Source organism: Protopterus annectens, chromosome 12.part0 (assembly GCF_019279795.1).
Source record: "Protopterus annectens isolate FY-2018-M chromosome 12.part0, PAN1.0, whole genome shotgun sequence".
NCBI classification, from domain to species: domain Eukaryota; kingdom Metazoa; phylum Chordata; order Ceratodontiformes; family Protopteridae; genus Protopterus; species Protopterus annectens.
Window position 1 is genome coordinate 792,889,850 of NC_056746.1, and position 19,938 is coordinate 792,909,787.

At 39.8% G+C, this 19,938-nt stretch overlaps 1 protein-coding gene across 1 annotated transcript in view; it reads left to right on the forward strand.

Moving 5' to 3' along the window:
• The window catches only part of ENKUR (enkurin, TRPC channel interacting protein), a 137,374-nt gene extending 117,660 nt beyond the window's left edge, over positions 1–19,714 (forward strand). Inside the window, exons 4-5 of the mRNA XM_044089835.1 lie at positions 12,394–12,540; positions 19,459–19,714. Coding sequence (XP_043945770.1) covers positions 12,394–12,540; positions 19,459–19,632 — 321 coding nt within the window. The 3' untranslated portion in view covers positions 19,633–19,714. The remainder of the gene's footprint in view (positions 1–12,393; positions 12,541–19,458) is intronic.
• The last annotated feature ends 224 nt before the right edge of the window (positions 19,715–19,938 follow it).

Consider the following 19,938-nt stretch of genomic DNA (forward strand, 5'->3'; position numbering starts at 1 on the left):
ACGTTCCATGTTAGTTGTCTTCTTCTCGCCTTCTTCTTAAGCCCCACCCTCCTTCCCCCTGGCCTGGACAGACCTAGAGGAGTTGTGATTGTGACCTCTCTTTCTACCACCTCTTTTCTTAGGCATATGCTGTTGTGCATATTTCCTGGATCAGGATGTAGGTCACCCTTCTTTCTCCCTGTTGTTAGAGGTGGACTCTGTTTATAGTTGTTCTGTTACTATTATAAGCTGGGGTTAGCTTACAAACGAGATCTGAGGTAACTCTCGCCTAGCATTGTGGGATATAAGGGGAGCCTCGAGCCGGTGGAACCAACTCTCGAGCTTTTAGAGTGGCCGAGTCGGAGCCGAGGTCGGCTCCGAACCCATCCAGCAAGAAGAAGGCGAGAAGAAGACAACTAACATGGAACGTTATGGTAAGAACATAACTTCTATTTTCCTATATGATAACTATTTCACCTTGCTGATAGGACTGTTACTCCAACATCAATATACATTTTAGTGTTCTTCATGCACATTCATATCTAGCTTTGTTCAGCTACATCATCTTGCTACTTTTGCTTTATATAGCTGTAGACAAGTGTGGAAGTTTGGTATATCAGACAATCATCCTATCTGCGTATTTCAGACTGAGAGCAACATATCCAGATTTTGGGATACACATTCCACATGCAGCAACACTTTGAACAGATTTCGCTGTTTGGTTTTGAATCTCACATGCATTTCATTCTGTCTTGACTGCAGTATACTTTATTCAGGGGTTATTACTACTGTATTGCTGGATTCATGACACTTTCTCACACTCTCTCACTTGCTTTCATTTTACTATTCAGGATGGTACTTCTAGGCTTTATTGACATGTTTTAACAGTAGTTATTACAATCCTTTCCAGCAGTCTCACTTCTGTCATGTTTCAGTATTTCCACAGGGATATATTTCACACATGTGATTTCATCATCTTCTGCAGCTATACTTTTCAGCCTGCTGCAGGTTGTGTACTATTTTCTTACAGGCAGGGCATTTTTATTTCAGAATATATGTCGGACAGTTTCATGTTTAGGTTACACTTACAGGCTGAAAACTCTTGTAATCAAGCAATACTTGCATACACTTTCACACTGTTACTTGCAGATTTTATTCCTTACTGACTACACTGCACTCTTTTGCTGACTGTCATACTTTTATATTTCTTTACAGTTACTGGTAGTGGATTACTGACCTGCCTGGTGGCGCAACCGCACCAGCCTGTCGCCATAGGCTCTGCGGTTCGCAGAACGGACACCTGCAGCTGTAATATAAATTAAGTAATATTGGAATACACATCTCCATAATATCAGCTAGTTTAATTTTTTACATACATAATTAAATGTTACTTATTCAGTAGTGGGGCGTTGGGTGTTTGCCGGGCCTCCTGGATCCAAAGGTTCAGTTGGTCCTGCTTGCATCTCTTCAGGTCCGCATGGTGGTGACGGGCCTGCTCACCAGTCCTTGGAATCCCTGTGGCACTGGTGAGATCATGAGCCAACTGGTCCCACGCCTCAGCCCTGTATGCTCCCCAGAGGACCTTGCCCTGCATGAGTTGGGCCTCATGATTGTGGACTAGGAGCCAGGCTATGTACCTGGACTCCTCAACACCCCACCTCTGTGCTCGAAAGCGACTACCCTCTCCTACTCCTGACATTCTGCCTGCAGGTCTGTTCTACAATCGTTTATGCTGTGTATTCCCGCCTATGGGGCTTATATAGTCAGTTTTCCGCTTTATATCTGTGATTGGCCATTTTGGAATTGTATCAACTTCAGTAAACCTGCATTGTCATGCTGTAGTTTGTATTCATTCCTATATATTAGCTATTATTGCATTTCTAGGTACTGCTGTCATGGCTTAGTGGTTCTGTACCTTGACTATGGTGTATAGTATCCTGGGTTCAAACCTGGCCACTGCTTTTTATTTTTCATGACTGTCTAGACATGCTGAGGGGTGTGCCTGTGTAAAGGCAGTTTTGATACGGCTTGCTCAACGTTGCCCGTCAGTTAGCTTGTTTGCACGGTGCGCAGCTCCGCGCAAACGGGGTACACTGCTTTAAGCCTCATTTGGCTATCGGCACGCATATTACACTCAGCTCAGTTAGGGGCACATAGATATAGCGTGTTAAACCACTGCTCAGCTACGGGCACTCATTTTGCACCAGTTAAACCACTGCTCATCTACGGGCAGATACACTCACCCTGTTAAACTGTAGCTCATCTATGGGCACATCTGGCATTTTTTATTCTTTTGTTACCTCACATTTCTTCAATATGAATGGGCTATTTCATTACATTTTACATAAGTTGTGGTTTTATGTCTACATATTTGTCAGGGACTTGTTTCCTGCTTATTTTGCAAAAAAAAATGGTGTTGTGGGGGCTCGAACCATGAATGCCTGCTCTGCAGCCAGCATCTCTACCGCTACGCTATTGCTTCCTGGTTTATTTTGCATATTTAGTTTTTATATGCTTTCCCACTGACTGCTAACTGTAGCTGCGCTTACGGCACGCCACCAAACGAGCACTCACGGTTAAACATCTTTACAGTTTAAAAAAAATTATAACATGTTCATTTATATTTATTTTATGTTCATAGTCTGTGGGGGCATGTGTTGTGTTCTGTTTATTCACATTTCCGTGGACTCTGTCGTGGGTGTTTCCTTTGGGTACTTTTCCTCTTCTGGGGTGTGTCCGCTTACAGGGCTCGGCCTATGGACACGCCCCCTACTGTCTTACACGGACCGTGTTGGCCTTCAGTGTGATTCAGCATGCTCTCATTAATATGCAGAGCATGCTGACATCACTCCGTTTAACTGCAGCCTCCGTGTATGAGTTATAACTCTTACACGGAGGCTTCGTGAATCCTGCCCAATGACTTGCTGACTAAGTAGTAAGTTTGTACTTATGGATTTGCAATTTGTTTCCAAACAAAACATTTAGAAACAAAACTCTGGATGAGAAAGTGAAAAAGGACATGTTAGAGAAAATCTAGCACTACCCATTTCATCCTAAAAAAACTACTCTGCACTTTGAGCAGTGGTATGCAATAAATTATCGCAGTTTCTTTACCTTAAGGGATACTGTTCTTTTATTGTAATGATTAATTTTTAATGTAGAGTACCACATCTTGCATAATGTGCAAAGAACATTTTTAGATTTCATAAAAGGTGTACCAACACAGAAACTCTACTGCTGTGTTAAAAATAAAATTGTCTTAATTATTCTAATAAAAATGTTTAATTATTCTAATAAAAATAAAGATGTTTCTTTGACTGTTGAACTGCCTGTGTGTAATGCTTTGAGCTATTTTTATGGAATTTGTCTGAATCCATACAGAACAATCATTATAAAAGAAGGTGTTTTTTTTTCATGTTTGGTAGAAATTTCTTCTTAATGGTCTGACACTGCATGATTTCTGAAATCACTATAGAACACCTTTGTTATTTTGTGTTTTCCTCTGTTTTCCTGCAACATCCTTTTAGATTTGCATACATTTCTGAGTCTAATTGGACAAGTATTATACACACACACACACACACACACACACACACACACACACACACACACACACACACACACACACACAGAGACACACACACGCACACATATCTATATCCAATGCCATATTTTCTGAATTCAGACATTGTTTTTGAGTTCACATTTTCCAGAGGAAAGCAATTTCAGACATCCACAATTTTCATTGCAAATGCAGTGAATGAATGAATGAATGAATTAGTGAATTAATTAATTAATTAATTAATTAATTAATTTTTCTAAACAATACAGCCTCTGTAATGAAATGTTGCCCTTTTTTATGTTTACAGTTATATAATACGTCTTGTCGGCCAAAGCCACCATGGTTTGTCTTCTAACATGTGTCAGTGGATCAACCACCATAACCCAACCACTTCACAACTCATTGTTTTCCCACCAGAAAGAGAAATTTCAATATAATTTTCTGCATGGGGTTTTTCTCTATCTTGATAGAAGTCACAAGGCCTACCACAAAAAATATCATCTATATAAGCAGACCAGAATTTCTCTTTTATGTTAAAAGAATACCATAAATCCACCTTCTAGTTCAGTATGTGATATACTGCAGTATTATTCTGCCTCAGATAATTCTAGCTTTGCCGGGATTTCTGTTAGTATACATGTATCTACTATATCTACTTGTAAACCTCTCTATCTACCTTTAGCTTCTCAGGTAGTTATGAGACAGCATTTAAAGGGCAATCATTCATTCAATAATCAACTATGCATTTTAAGCAGTGGTTTAATAAACTGCAAGGAAATTCAAGTTTTAATTAATTATATATGTTGTGCATGATATATTAGTAATACTAGAATTATTGTTAGATATGTGTATGTACCTTTAAAAGACATTGTTGTATTTTGGCGCCAAAACATTTTTAAATAGTGAATGTTTTAGTATTATTCTTCAGTTCTGATGAAGCCCGTATATGTGCGGGTGAAAGCGCTTAACTGAATTGGAGTTGCATCGTTTGTGTGTTTAATATTTTATTAAACATTTTATAGCAACTTTTGGACTTTTAGTTCACATTTTATCGTACCAGTTGTGAAGAATTATAGGCGTCTCAAGACCATGTAGCATTTTGGTTTAGCTACAATCTTCATATAATCCTTGACTGTGGGCTCGGTTCCGAGCCTTGGAACAGACTCTGCCATTATTCCAGCTCACGCCTTCCAAAATCTCTTGAGCTAAGCTCTACCCACAGTACTCCTCACCAAATTACCTCAGATCTTGTTTGCCACTTCGTAGTGCTAGACATGCTCAATCCAATCTCTCGAGCTTTAGCTTTTCTTGAAACTGTAAGTCAGCTTTTCTTACTATCCAGTCTTAAATTTTGTTTGTTATCTCTTTTTATACTACTCCAGTCCCCTAGATATCCTTTAATGTGTGCATGATTGTGTTTTCCTCTCTTCTTTACTGTTAGGTAGTCCTAAGTACCATTGTTGGTATGTTTTCCCCCTTTACCTTTGGGTAACCTCTTATACCATCATTGGTAGTTTTCCCTTTTTTTCCCTTTCTCTGATACAAAAAAAATCTTTCCTTATTCTAAATTCTGTGTGTGTGTGTGTGTGTGTGTGTGTGTGTGTGTGTGTGTGTGTGTGTGTGTGTGTGTGTGTGTGTGTGTGTGTGTGCGTGTGCGTGTGCGTGTGCGTGTGTGTGTGTGTGTGTGTGTGTGTGTGTGTGTGTGTGTGTGTGTGTGTGTGTGTGTATCTGTGTATAAGGTTGCCTTACTTTTTTCATATGGCCGACAAACCCTGTAAAGGTACCTCTGGCTCCAAGAGGTGCCAAAAGTGTGATAGATAAATGCCGAATTCAGATGGACACACTCTTTGTGTGTATTGTCTTGGTGCAATCCATCTGCAGGAAGACTGTGCGATCTATCATGGGTTCAGTTCCAGAACCCTGATAGAGCACAAGCACAAGTTAATATTGAAAGGCCTTCTTAAGTCTGAATTTGAAGAGGCAATATCTGGTCCAAAGACAGAAGCCAGTTCCTCCTCTTCATCAACTTCTTCCTCTAGACCAAAAAAGCAGAGTCACTCAGTTCCGACAGCTCTCTCAGACTTGTCTTCTAAATTGACCAAGTCTCCCACGATGATGACAGCCTCCTCGACACTGGTGGGCCACGATTCTTATCCCTTGGTGCCATCGGCACTAACCTCTTCAGTTCCAGTATCGGTGCAGACAACTCTCCCTTTGGTACCAATGGATATTTCAGTACTGAAGGACCCTCAGGTAATAGTTTTACCTCATACAACCTACTCCCCCTCCATAGATCCATTTGCAGACTGTCCTCCCAGTTGTTTTTGGAGAGACGGCCACCTCTATTTGGTCCACCAAGAGTCTGTCAGAGTCAGATATTATGAGACTGGTGGACCAGCTCCTGACGGAGAGGGGATTACCTCCATGCATGATTCCTAGCTTTGTTAGCTCTGGAACCGTACCTTCTTCTACCCCCCTTCATATTCGTCCTTCAACTCCAGCTGAGATTTTGGAGCCCCTGGTGCCGACCTTTCCTGCTTCGATTGTTTCGGTGCCAGATGGCTGCTACATTGGGGGTGGCCTCCTCAGTGTGGGATGAGACCATGGTTCTGAAGGAGTCTATTTTAGTTCTGAGCTCCCATCCTTCTATGGAGGGACCTGCCTTCCAGGCTATGGAGAAGGCCTTGTACATTGCGGGCAAACAGTCTATGCCTTCCCTGTCAGACCAAGCATCGTGTCCATCCCCACACCTGGAGCTTCCACCAGTCTCTGCCATGGGACAGAGGGCACAGAATTCTCAGGATCAAACCTCTCAGGTTATGTCATCTTTGGAAACCTCTTCAGAGCATCCCACCGAAGAGGTACCTTCAAAGAAAAAGTGCAAGAGGAAGCACTTGGACTCCCCAGAAGAGTCTTTCACAGAAAATACTATTTTGATGAATGGGAAGGTTCCCCTCTGTCACCCCCTAAAGATGTTTCCTTCTGGGACATCCTAGAAATCCTTAAGCAGAGGGGTGGCTGGACTACCATTCAACCTTACTCAGAAGAATTGGTATACCTAGAGGCTTTTCATACCCAGCCCTCCACCTCTTGGATTTCTCCACCCACTGACAATCTTATTAAGTTGATTGCTCAGTGGACCTGAAATATAACTAACACTATTGACGCAATCACCCAAGATGCCTGATCACATTCTCTCTGCCCATAAAGATGAGCAACATTGGTCCAAAGGTATTCCTGTTGATGCCAAGGTGGTTGCAGCAGCCACTAAAAAGGAGCTTGCTGATGAATGTTCTACTATCCATCCTCCTAACAGAAAGTCTAGGATGATGGATAGATTTGGGAAGCACATATATGCTTCATCAATCTTTGCTCTTAGGTCCTTGAACTATATGGCACATTTTACCAGGTTTCAAAGATATCTGTAATGAGCTTTCAGATACTCTTTCAGGATCAGTAACTGAAGGAGTTTGAGACAAAGTTGCTTCTTAGCTCACCATCCTAGAATCAATCTCCAGTTCATCCATGAGGTTCATTGCTCATGCTGCCAAAGGGAAGCCAAGAGCAGCGGGTTCAGGCATAGCCATCAAGAGATATGCCTGGATGCACTTATGTGAGTTCATGGGGCCATTTAAGTCTTCTTTCGTCAACACTCCATTTGACAGTTCATCCCTGTCTGGCCCAATGTTTAAAGAGACTCTAGCCAGATGTGAGAAAGATGGGAAGACCCTTTCTGCCATGGGCATATGCTTTTCAACTCCTCAGCAGCCTTATTCTAGGAACCAGAGAAGTGGTAGGCTATGGTTCAAAATGACCCAAGGACCTTTCCAGGACTCATGTGGCAATGACTTCCCCTAAAGCAAAGGGGGGGTGTAGCAATGGAAGACACCATTCAAGAGGCAGAAATGTCCTGTAGAATCAGGGTTCTAGAGACTCTTTCTCTGATAACTCATATCAGCTCTCCTGAGACGAGGCCCCAATTGCCGTCCTCTGGAGACAGTCAGGGGATGATTATCCCTGCACCAATCTACCTGGCTAGAATTAACGACTGACAAATGGGTGCAGAGGATCATTACCAGAGGTTACAACATCACCCTTTCAGAAGAACCAAAAAGACCAAGAAGAATCCTGGATGTACCACCCAGTCAGGGGGAGGTAGCAGTCTTAGACATTCAAAAACTGCTTGACAAAAGAGTCATCTAGGCAGTCCCACCAGACCAGAGAAGATCTGGAATTTACTCAAGATTCTTTTTTGTGCCAAAGAAAACAGGGGACTGGAGACCGAGTTTGTATCTCAGTCAGTTGAACAAATCAGTTCAACACACCAAGTTCCAGATGGTCTCAGTCCAGTCTATTCTTCCATTTTTGGAAAAAGATGATTGGATGTGCTCAATAGATCTTCAGGATGCGTATTACCACATAAAAATGGACAAGCAGCCCAGAAGGTTATTGCACTTCTGGCTGGCAGCCAGTCACTATCAGTTCAGAGCACCACCCTTTGGCCTCACCACAGCCCCCAGGGTGTTCACAAAATGTATGGCAGTGGTAGCAGCCCATCTCAGACTGCTAAGATTCTAAGTGTTTCCATATCTAGATGACTGGCTCCTTACCGCTCCCACCAGGCGCAAACTCCTAAAGGCATGAGATTACACTCTTCTCTTTTGCTCCAGCTTAGGAATCACTATAAACTACAAAAAAATTCCATCTAGAACCATCACAACACCTGGAATTATTTGGAGCTATGCTCAACACAGTCACTGGCTTTGTGCCACTTCCCATAGAAAGGGTCCGAAGGATCAAATCACAATTGATCATTTGAAGCAAGAAAGTAGCAGCAAGACTCATTCTACAGGGTCTAGAGTCAATGTGCAGCCTCTATCACTCTAGTTTCCCTGGCCAGATATCACATGCAAATTCTTCAATGGCTTCTGGCCTCCCAATGGTCATTATTGAATCAACCAATGCCCCACCTGATTTTGATCACAAATTGTTGCAAGGAAGACCTAAATTGCTGGCTTCACCCCAATGAGATATTATTGGGCCGTCCCTTTGTCCCTCCTCAACCCCAAGCCATAGTGACCAGGGATGCATGCCAAATAGGGTGGGGGGGTCATTAACTGGGAAAGACAGTCAAAGGCACTTGGTCGCAGCTGGATGCCATCTTTCATATCAATGTCCTAGACATGAGGATGGTACTCTAGTGTTGCAGGCATTTCAAGATACCCTCCCCTTGGGAATGATTGCAATACAAACAGACAATATGTCAGTAGTCTGGCACATCAACAAGCAAGGGGGAACCAGGTCCTACCCTCTTTGACAAGAAGTGCTCTGAGTTTGGCAATGAGCAATTTCCTCTGCCACTTTCTGATAACAATGCACATTCCAGGGAGCTCCAGCGTGATCACAGACAAATTGAGCAGAACCATCCTCATACCTCACAAGTGGTCTCTCAATCCAGTGGTGATGGACAAGATATTCCATCACTGGGGCCAACCTTTCTGTGACCTGTTCGTGTCCCCTCAGAACAACAAGTGCAGCAGTTACTTTGCCCTAATCCCCCCCCCCGGGGAGTCACCCAGAGACACTCTCCTTCACAATTGCCCCCCCCCCCCGGTCTATTGTATGCCTTTCCACAAATTCCACTGATATGTCAGTTTCTAAAGAAAGCCAGCAGGTTGAAGATCAGAATAATTCTCATTGCCCCTTTCTGGCCTCAACAGTTCTGGTTTCCCTTCCTATGGCCTCATCTGTTTTGGAAACCCTAGATACTGGACCCAGCTCCAAACCTATTGTCCCACCTGGGGGACTGGTTCATCCAGAGCTACAACATCTCAAGCTCACTTCGTGGCTTCTCCAGTTCCCATGATTGTCAGGCATCCCTCCCTCACCTCCCCAGTCCAACACATCATTCTAGCCCACCACAAACTTTCAACTAGAAAATTATATCATAACAAGTGGCTAACGTTTACTAAGTGGTCACTAGACTGTAATCTTGTCCCATATTCACCACCTGTTGATAAAGTTTTAAACTTCTTAGCCTTACTCTGAGTCTGGCTCATCAGCCTCTATGATTCAGGTGCATCTTGCTGTGATATCTAACTTCCATATTGGCTTCAGTGGTTCATCACTTATGTCACATAAACTTTGTAAAGCCTTTTTGATGGGAACCTTAATGCTCAGACCTCCATATAAAGAACCCTCTGCCCCATGGGATTTTAATTTGGTACTGCAGTCTCTTACTTCTCCCCCTTTTGACCTTCAGCAACTTGTGACTTAAAATTCTTGTCCTGGAAAACCTTATTTTTAATAGATGTCACTTCTGCTAGGAGAATATCGGAAATACAAGCCTTGTCCTGCAAACCCCCTTATTTGATACCTCATAAGGACAGAGTCTCCCTACAGACAAATCCTTACTTTTTACCAAAGGTTGTTTCTGAGTCAAACATCAATCAGGCTTTACATTTCCCAGTCTTTTTTCCCAATTTTTCCAATAAAGGAGAATACTGTCTGCACTTTCTAGATGTACACAGACAATTATGTTTTTACCTTCACAGAACAAAGGATATTAGAAAATCTGACCAATTATTTATTGCCCTTTCTTCAGTATCTTTAGGCAGTCCAGTATCTAAAGTTACCCTGGCAAAATGGCTTAAGGACTGTATCACTTATGTTTAGAACAGAAAACTCTACACACCAGGACCTGTAAAGGCACAATCAATGAGAGCTATAACAGCATCTGGAGGTTTTTCATGCCAGAGCTTCTTTAGATGATATTTGTGCAGCAACAACATGGGCATCTCCTCATACCTTTATTACTCATTACAAACTGGACCAGGTCTCTAGGGGACATGCATCATTCAGCTCAATGGTGCTCAGGGATATTCTTCCATGAGACCTCCCAAGATTCAGGTACCTAGGGACTTTGTCTCACAGTCAAGGATTATTTGAAGATTGACAACATCAGATAAAGAAGCTATGTCTTACCATAACATTCCGTCTGTGTTGCCAGTCTTCACTAATCCTTGACATTCCCTCCCTCCTTCCTCCTGCCTTTAGAACTCTTGGTGGATCAGATATTCCCAAAGACTGGCTTCATAATAGGGACACTGATATGGTCACGTATCTATTCTTTCTTTTTTATCGGTCACTATAGTTTGCAAACTTGATCTGAGGTAATTTGAGCATTGTGGGTAGAGCTTAGTTCGAGAGTTTTTGGAAGGTGCAAGCTGGAATAACGGCCGAGCCAGTTCTGAGGCTCAGAACCAAGCCCACAGTCAAGGATTAGTGAAGATCGACAACACAGATGGTATGTTATGGTAAGACATAACTTCTTTTTTGCACTATAATAATCACAGTTTTTGAACTTCCAGCTGCAAGTCTCATGCATACAAATGGCACCAAAGGCATGTTCTAGGCCATCTAAGCATTCATGTAAATAGGTACACTGCTTCTTTCCCTCCATTTCACATTAGTAATTCCTGCAGCACAGATTGTTCTGATAAGCATAGCACTGTTGTGTGAATATATTCCCTATAACAATAATTCTTCAAACAATCCTTCAGATAAACATACTACAACTGTGTGAATATACTCACCATAACAACCATTGTTCAAGTAAGAAAATAATTGCTACTTGGCAGGCTCATTCCCTCCACCCCCAGTACTGCACGTATGTTGGGTCTGGTGATGTATAAAGTTAGGTGTGTACCAGTTGTAAGCTGTATGTCTGGCAGTTAATGCAAAGAATTATGGCTATGAGTTGTTAATGAGATGCTTTCTGCAGTACCGTTTGATTGTCACAGCCTTCATTTGCTTACTGTATGACGTTGAACAAGTAATTTAACCAGATAGCATTTTGAGGCAATTGGGAAATTAAGTTAGGATTCTTAAGGGCTTTCTGCATCGCATGCCTATTAACTACATATGAGTTTACTTATTTATACGTATTATATATTTTTATATATGATTTATTATATTATAATTTTTAACTCATCAGGAGTTTTGTGTCTCTATTACCCTCTTTAGCCTCTTAGTTGGTGATTCATTATAGTATGTTTATAAATTCATTCCATTTGATTTTATTTTGGTGATCTTTTATTTTGGGTTTTTAAACTTTCAGATCTCATTTAGCCTTCCTTGAGAACATTTCTTAGACTGAGTTGTGTTTGTCACCACAAAAAAAAAAAAAGAGAGAGAGAGAAACAATTGTATTTTTGGTGTTTAGTGCTGTCTGCATTTTACTGTAGATATATATGTATGTATATATATATATATATATATATATATATATATATATATATATATATATACATATATATATATATATATATATATATATATATATATATATATATATATATATATATATATACATATATACAGACACACACACACACACACACACACATGTATAATCCTGCATTTTTACCATTTTTTGTAGTTTTTATGTTTTTTTTTAATAAAAATGTTTTTGTGTTTCATGAACCAGATTGTGTTTTTGCTGTATGTTTTATGGTCTGGTCTGTCCCATCAAATAGCCATGGAAAAAGTGGCATTCACATAAACTATAAGCATATCTGTCTGCTTAAAAGAAAGATCACACAAGGAGGCTATAATTTATTTAAAGATGTTTCTCCAGTTGTATTGCAATTGTCTGCAGCAGTGATACCATTATTCTAAGATCATTGACTATTGTGGAAAGTATACTCACACAACTACTGTTTTGAGTATTCTGATAGTATATGATTTGTGTGGAAGAATATAAAAACTATTTCACTGTATTATTATTATTATTATTATTATTATTATTATTATTATTATTATTATTTAACTTGTGTGTCATATTCTTGCAGGATTATGGAAAAGTTCCTAATTATTTAGTCCAAAAGAATGAAGAAATAAAGCAAGCCCAAGAAGAATATGATGCTTATATAAAGGAGCGTCTTCGGCAAGGTGCAATGAAACAGCTTTCGGATGCAGAAAGGGAAGATATGCTACAGGTTAATACCAAGCACTTCCTTCATTTTTTGAAATGCATCTTCACTTAGACTATTGCAAAGTCAAACTGAAATTAAAGTTCACACAGAACTTTTATATTACTAATTTATATAAGAATGCATTTTGTACATAAATAGTTTTTAGAGAAGGATTTCAAATTTAGTTGTGAAATGATGTAAAAAGATTGACAATGAGCATTTACGTTGGTCGTACTCTGGACCTACTGCTCAAAACTTTATACCCACAAAATTGACCATAAAATAAAAGTGTTGTCTTAAAGGCTATCTATAGCAAAGCACCAGCTAATCTGCAAAGTGGTACAACATCAGAAAAGCACTATGACTGGGATTAATAGGGAAGTTTTCCAGTACGCAAAGCTGCTAACTGCAGGATATGTCCTAGACAAGCTTGCCTGGCTCATAGGGTACTCATCTGCCTAGAAGAGCATCTCTGCACAACTGGGAAGGGAGAGTTTCAGTGTGGTATTTCAATGTAGTAGTTTGGTGTCTGGTTCTATGATAATGAGGTCCATAAGTGGCCTAGTACACTGCTCATTTACGATACTTACCTAGTACAGAAGTCCTGCGCTCTTTATTATGCAAGTTACCCAGAAATTGTGTACACTACTAGGTAATGGTGTGCAGCTATGTATTTTAACATGTGCATGGGGGTGGGGAAACTGTGCAACGAAAAAGCAACAGCTTTACCCCATGAAGATTGCCAGTCACGTGTGCATGGGAATGTATGTCTACTTGTGTGTGATTGTGCAAGTGTCTGTGTTTTTGTCTCTGTTAGATGACTGTTGCCAGATATGATGTGTGGCATTCATGAATGTGGGCTCATGATTTCCAAATGTGCAGGTGCATGTGTTTGTGTGTCTGTGTATGTGTCTGACTTTGTGTCTCTGAGTGATTATCACAGCATCTCTTCAGGGGTTTGCCTATATCTATGCCTGTAGTTTAGACTATCTCAGGGTAGCTAGGTTGAGAAGAGCAGAGATCTATAGTGTGGCTTTGCTCTGCTTAGCCTTCTATACCCAGTGTGTGTGTGTGTGTGTGTGTGTGTGTGTGTGTGTGTGTGTGTGTGTATGTGTATGCATGGGTGTGAACATGTGTATGTATGTGCATAATTATCTTCAAGTATCTGTATGAGTGCGTGTGTCTGTGTACATATCTGTGTATGTTTGTGTAGTGGGGAGGTTTGTGCCTGTTAATGGTTTGGTAGGACCAGGGAAAAATTTCTGCTCAGGGTGGTGTTGCATAGCTGAGCAATGAAGAACTGCTCAGTTGAACAGTTTATTGTCATTTAAATTCTCTTTTAATGAGATGTTGCCCTTATGGGAATATACATGACTGTGAATCTGAAAATCATTCAGTAATGTAACTCCAACACATCAGTGTAGGGAGAGTATGTTGCAGTGCTACTTTGTGTGAATGCTAGCTTAATTGTTTTATTTTACAGTTTGTGTAAGGAAACATGTTACATTATTTTTTTGTTTGTTTGTTTTTCATTAATCATTACCAGAGGCTTTTGCTTTTTGAAACTTGTTTTCATTCAGTTTTTCAAAGTGATGGTCTACTATTTTGCTAACAATGCCTACACTGACCTTTAGTTGGCTGTTATTTAAATCACATATCTTCATAACTGTTACTTCAAAAACCCTTCTATCCTTTCTGTTAAAAAATAAGATGGTTGACTGAGTTAGATCTGTTTTGAAATTGGTATTTTGTTACAAAACCTAACCTTGAAAATATTTACCAGACTTACAAATTAATATCTATTTTAATAGCACATCTTCTCGTTTCTGTTTCTTTTACCCCAAAGCATATTTATTTTTCAGTTCTATATAGTTGATGTTTTGTTTCCTGATTGTTTTGTTATGTTTTCTAACAAACATTTTTAAACTGGCCATCACAAAGGAAATTTAAATAATACAAGTGTTTTTCCAAGATTTGGGCTCTTGTTTAGCGAATATCACAATGTTTATGTTGTTTCTCAGTCTGAAATGTCAGAAAACCTGAGTGAGTCCTATAATATAATTATAATATAATAAGATGATAGGAATTTTCGTATTTAGACCCTCACATGAACTGGGTTGCAATTAGTTTCCAAGTATTTTTATTAAGTGTTTTGAAGTATTTTTATTAAAGTAATGCTTCAAAAAGGCAAGAATGCATAAATAAATATACTTTTACTATATGAATCTAGAAAAATACAGTATAGCAGGATTAATTTGTAATGTCATATGGTGACCAAAATATCTGTTGATGATGTAGATGTGCTGGCTGGTGACTGAAACTTCTTAATAGTAATTCTAGGAGACTTAGGGATGGACTTTTTAACCACTTTGGCATAAATAAGTGTACTGGAGGTGGTTTGTGCCGTAGGTGTTCATGTTGTATTTACTGAGTGTATTATGTTGTGAGAGGGGAGCCCCCAGCCTCACTGTGTACTTACACCTCTCACATACTGAGTGATGTTGGAATAGAGGTAATATAAACAGAAGGTAGTTTCTATGCTGCTTCAAGGCAGCAAGTATTGTTAGCTGGCTGAAGAAGGGGTTAGAGTTGGCTGCAGTTCCATATTAGCTAAAGTGCAAGTGTGCTTTATGATATATGAATGTGACAAGGTTTTATCATGAGTAGAATAGGAAATAGGTTGCCTAATACCTATAATGTGTATTTGTCTTTCAGTAACAAAACACACAGCTCATCCAAAAATTACTATGAGTCATATAGCAGAGCTCACTAACAACCATTGAACTGAAACCAGTTTGCTAGTAGCAGAACTTTCTGGAGAATGTTTCTTAGCAAGAATGTCCAACAAAATTATTGCTGTATGATATATACAATAAATAGTGCAATATTAGTACAGTGATTGCCAGTAATGCTGTTTAGCATATGCATTGATCATATTGTACCATAACAATTAGTATCAGTGCAGTATGATGCATAGAATAATTAGCTTGAGAATATACAGTATGATATATACATTAAATAGGACACAACACTACCGTGATTGAGAAATGGAAATAAATATACTACCGTTAATTTTAACAGTAGATTAGCTGAGTAGCACAGTTGCCACAAACATCGGCAGTTCTGTATCTCAGCATTGTAGGAATGGATGAAAACATTTCTTGAAAAGTGTGGTAGTACAAAATTAGGGCTGCAGGATAAAGAACAAAATAATACTGTAATACAGTTTCAGTCTGTATGTGCAGATAAGTTAAAGCAGTAAGGGTTTAGATGCTTTAATTTCTTAAACAGTGCCTTTGTCCAAGAAATACAGCTATCTGAATATGGTGCTACACTTTCTTGAACAGTGTAGTTGTAGGAGAAATGATTATTTGAACAGTGCACTGAGGAGGGAGAAAAACACTGCAGCACATATGGATGGGAGAATGAAATACAATTATTTAAATAGTGCTATATGGAAGGGAAAATAGTGAGGGGAGAATGAAAGCAGTTATTTGAGCAGAGCTGTGAGGATGGAGAAAATACAGTGCACCAAATCCAGATGGAAGCACTCAGTAAATAGGTTTAGATTACTTGGAAGGGGATTTCATAGGAAGTTACTAGGCTAATGGCCCTAGGACCCTTACAAGCCTAGCCAAGTTTGTACCCTTATTTCCATGATCAGAACCTATTGCCCCTGTCCAAGAGGGACATGGGTGGAACCCCTGGGTTGAATTTATGGTCACCCATCCAACCATCCAGAGTGGGTTTGAATAGGGCCAAAGAGGTACTCTGTTTGAAATGAAGTGAAAGTCTATTCCAAAGGTGTGGTAACCTCTGGGAGACAAATACCAGCAGGCGTTCTTAATGTCACATACTAGGTTAAAATCTTTAGAACGAGTAAACCGTGTACCATTTGACTTACGGATATGCAGCATTTCCAATAAAGCAGGGTCAGAGATTGCCTTATACACAAGGCAGAGATCACCTGTGAGTAGTCTGTATGAAACAGAATAAAGTGACAGTGATTTCAGATGATCCCCATAAGACAGATGCTGAAAATCTTGAATTTTCCTTGGGAGGAGCCTTTGTGGTTTCTCCAATTGCTGCAGGTGCTTGGAAAGGTACATACCAAAAGGGGTGCTGTACTCAATTATTAGCCTGATGAAGGAAGAGTACAGGGAAGTTATAACTTCTTTTTTTCTGGAGGCAATGCCCTCACTTATGAGATGGGCAATATGGAATGCCCTTCTTACCACTGTGGAGACATGGTGCTCAAAGGTATGTTTGCTGTCAACCTGTATGCCCAGGTCTCTCACCACTGACTGCATACTTAAGGTGTTACTATTGATATGGTAGTCAGCAGGACCATTGCTTTTACTGAAAGGAATGATAATACATGTTTTGGCATTGCGTTTAAGGTCATGACTTTGGCACCAATTATTTGTTTGTGTAAGACCCTTTTGTAGGATGTTGACATCATTTGGAGATTGTATAACCACTCTCAGTTTGCAGTCATCAGCAAACTTTGTCAGCTACAGACCTTTAGTTTTTGCTTGTACTTTGGAGAAATTGAATCCAAATAGTAAAGATCCCAGGACTGATCCCTGTGGAACACCAATAGTTACAGGTCTGTATGAATTCTATCAGTGAGCCAGTTAGTGACCCATCTAAAGATATAAGGGTTGATACCTAGGTGGGTGAGTTTGTCAATGATTCTTGAGTGGGGAATAGTATCAAACACTTTGGCTAAGTCCAGGTGGGCTGTATGCACAGATTTCGCTTCATCCAGGGCCTTGGTGACTGGCATGATCTCCTTTTGACATGTCCAAACTGAGTAGGGTCAAGTGTTTGGAGATCACCTATGTCTTTGTTTATAAGGTCCATGATGATTAGTTCCCATGGCCTTGCAGATAAGGCTAGTCAGGCTAATAGGTCTAAAGTTCCTGGGGTCAGTAGAAGCACCACCTTTCTGCAAGTGAATAACAGTGGCTGCTTTCCATTCAGCTGGTACGAAGCTGGTGCTTACAGTATGATTGAAGAGAGTACCTAATGATGATACTAATTCATGTTGGAGCCCATGTAGGATGCAGCCTGGGATGTTATCAGGTCAGATGCTGTGTTTTTGGCTTTAGAGAGGGCATTTATGACCTGCTCTTTAGAGATATAAGGTAGGGGGACAGGTGGTAGGGGTGTCATGGGGTATGTGTGGTGGGGACAGGTGAGTGAAGTTATCACAGAACCCATTGCCCAACAGGTTAGCTATGTCCACAGGCTCAGTATATGTGGTATCATTAACTACCAGTTCAGCACAAATCTGGGCCTTTCCTATAGGTTACGGATGTAAATATAGAATGCCTTGTGGTTATCCTTTGTTGAGGAAACTAATTTGTACTCAGTTTACTTTGGAGGACTTCACAAGAAGTCTTATTTGCTTGTTTAAGCTGAGGAGGGAATGTTTCCAGTTTAGCAGGGCTCTCTCCCTCTTACCCTTAAACAGAAATTTCTTCCTGTTATTGTAAAGCTTGTTAATGGCAGTTGTCCACCAGGCAGGTTTGCTCTTCCTTGAGGAGCTTGATTTGGTCCTATCAGGTACAGCTGAGTCAATGTAGGTATACATGTGTTCGTATAATGCATTGGTGTAAAGCTCAGCATAGTTACCAGTTTTTTTTCTGAGGGAGGAGGTACAGAAACAGGACCCAGTGCCTACAGTCTGATACAGCTCAGCTTAAACAAGAGCAAATCTGAGCAATTAAGCAGAAATTTTAATACACCAAAACTAAGCAACAAGCAATAAAAATTTGCAGCGCTAGGCTACTGCCAGCAAATAATTGTTCTACAAATATATATTCTTTCACATCATGAAAATTGCTTAAATAATTCCAAGTAAAGAAACTGGCAGACAACAAGTCTGAAAAGTAACTTAATGCAAAGGCACTTGCCTGTTGTTGGAGGGATCAGGTCAGCAGTAGTCACTTCCAGTAAATCACTCTCATAGGCAAGCAGTATCACACAGCTAAGCTCAAACATGGCAAAGCTGTGCAAGACAGCAGAAATTATTGCAAGCCAAAAGCATGCAACAGCCAATAGAAACTTACAATGCTAGCTAACTACCAGCAAATAATTCCTCAGAACTTTGCACATTCCCTTCTTTCTCAAGAAAAAAAAAATACTAAAACTTTCCCAAATGAAAAATATTAGCAGGCAACACAGGTCTCAATCTTAGTTTAAAAAGGCACTTCCCTGGTGTTGGAAATATTAGATTAGTAGTCAGTTCAAGTGCTGACAACCAGTTGATTTCTACTAGTTTACAAGTATCTAAACTAATAAATGGGGGGGGGGATCACCCTATGCATTGCAAAGCAGTACTGTTGGTACTGTCTAAGCATGAATTTTAAATAACACCCCCTTACCCTCATCAGTCCACTATACCCGAGAGCCTTGTGAAGTAGCAAGGCAGTTATTTGTTGACATTTTTGAGAATAGTATTAGAATCAATTTTAAGTGCTTTTTTCAGTTAAGTGCCATTTATCCCTTTTGCACATATATTTAGTTTTACTTTTATAAAGATATCAGACAAAGTTGACTTGCATGTGGATCTACAAGACTTTGTAAGTATTAGACTTCACAAGTGTTTGTCTTCTGCACAACAGCTCAAATTTGGTAACAGTAAAATAAGTTAGTAGTAACACTGCTGTGCTTTTCTGTTCTGTCATACTGTTGTAACCACTGGCTGAAAAGGAAGTCGTCTGATATCTTAAATTTGGCAAAGTGAAAATGAAAACTGATTTTTCATGTGACTTGCATCTCACAACTATGCTGATTCTCCCAAATAACAAATGATCTCTGCAGGTAGTAAATCAGCATGCAAGCAAAGCATAAGTATTAAAACAACATAAATGTAATGTTTTAAGTGAAATCATTTGTTAATGGTTTTAATTTGTTTCTGTTCACTTAACAAAGGGCCTGAAGAAGAACTGGGAAGAATTGCATCACGAGTACCAAGGACTGTCAGTGGTTATAGATACTCTACCGAAGAAATTTCACAAGGAGAAGCTGGAGTTGGAGATGAAACAACTGGAAAAAGACATTGATCTGATTGAGAGGCACAAAATAATTTATATTGCTAACAACTGAAACAAAGCTGGCAAAATTAACACACACTTAAACTCTAGACATAAACTAATTTCAATTAAACATTTAATTCTAGTCAAATGTAGCTTAATGTAATTTGTGAATCCTTTTGAAATGTTTTGATGTGAGTCCTCCTTAGAAGTATGGGTTTCTGTTTTGTCTTCCATATCACTGTAAAATATTGTATATCAAGCAAGCTAGTTAAAAACCTGTCAGACCAGGAAATCTTCACTGTACTTGTTAAATGCATTTACAGCAGATGTGATTGTGTACTTCAGAGACATAGATAATTATAGGACACTGAATGAG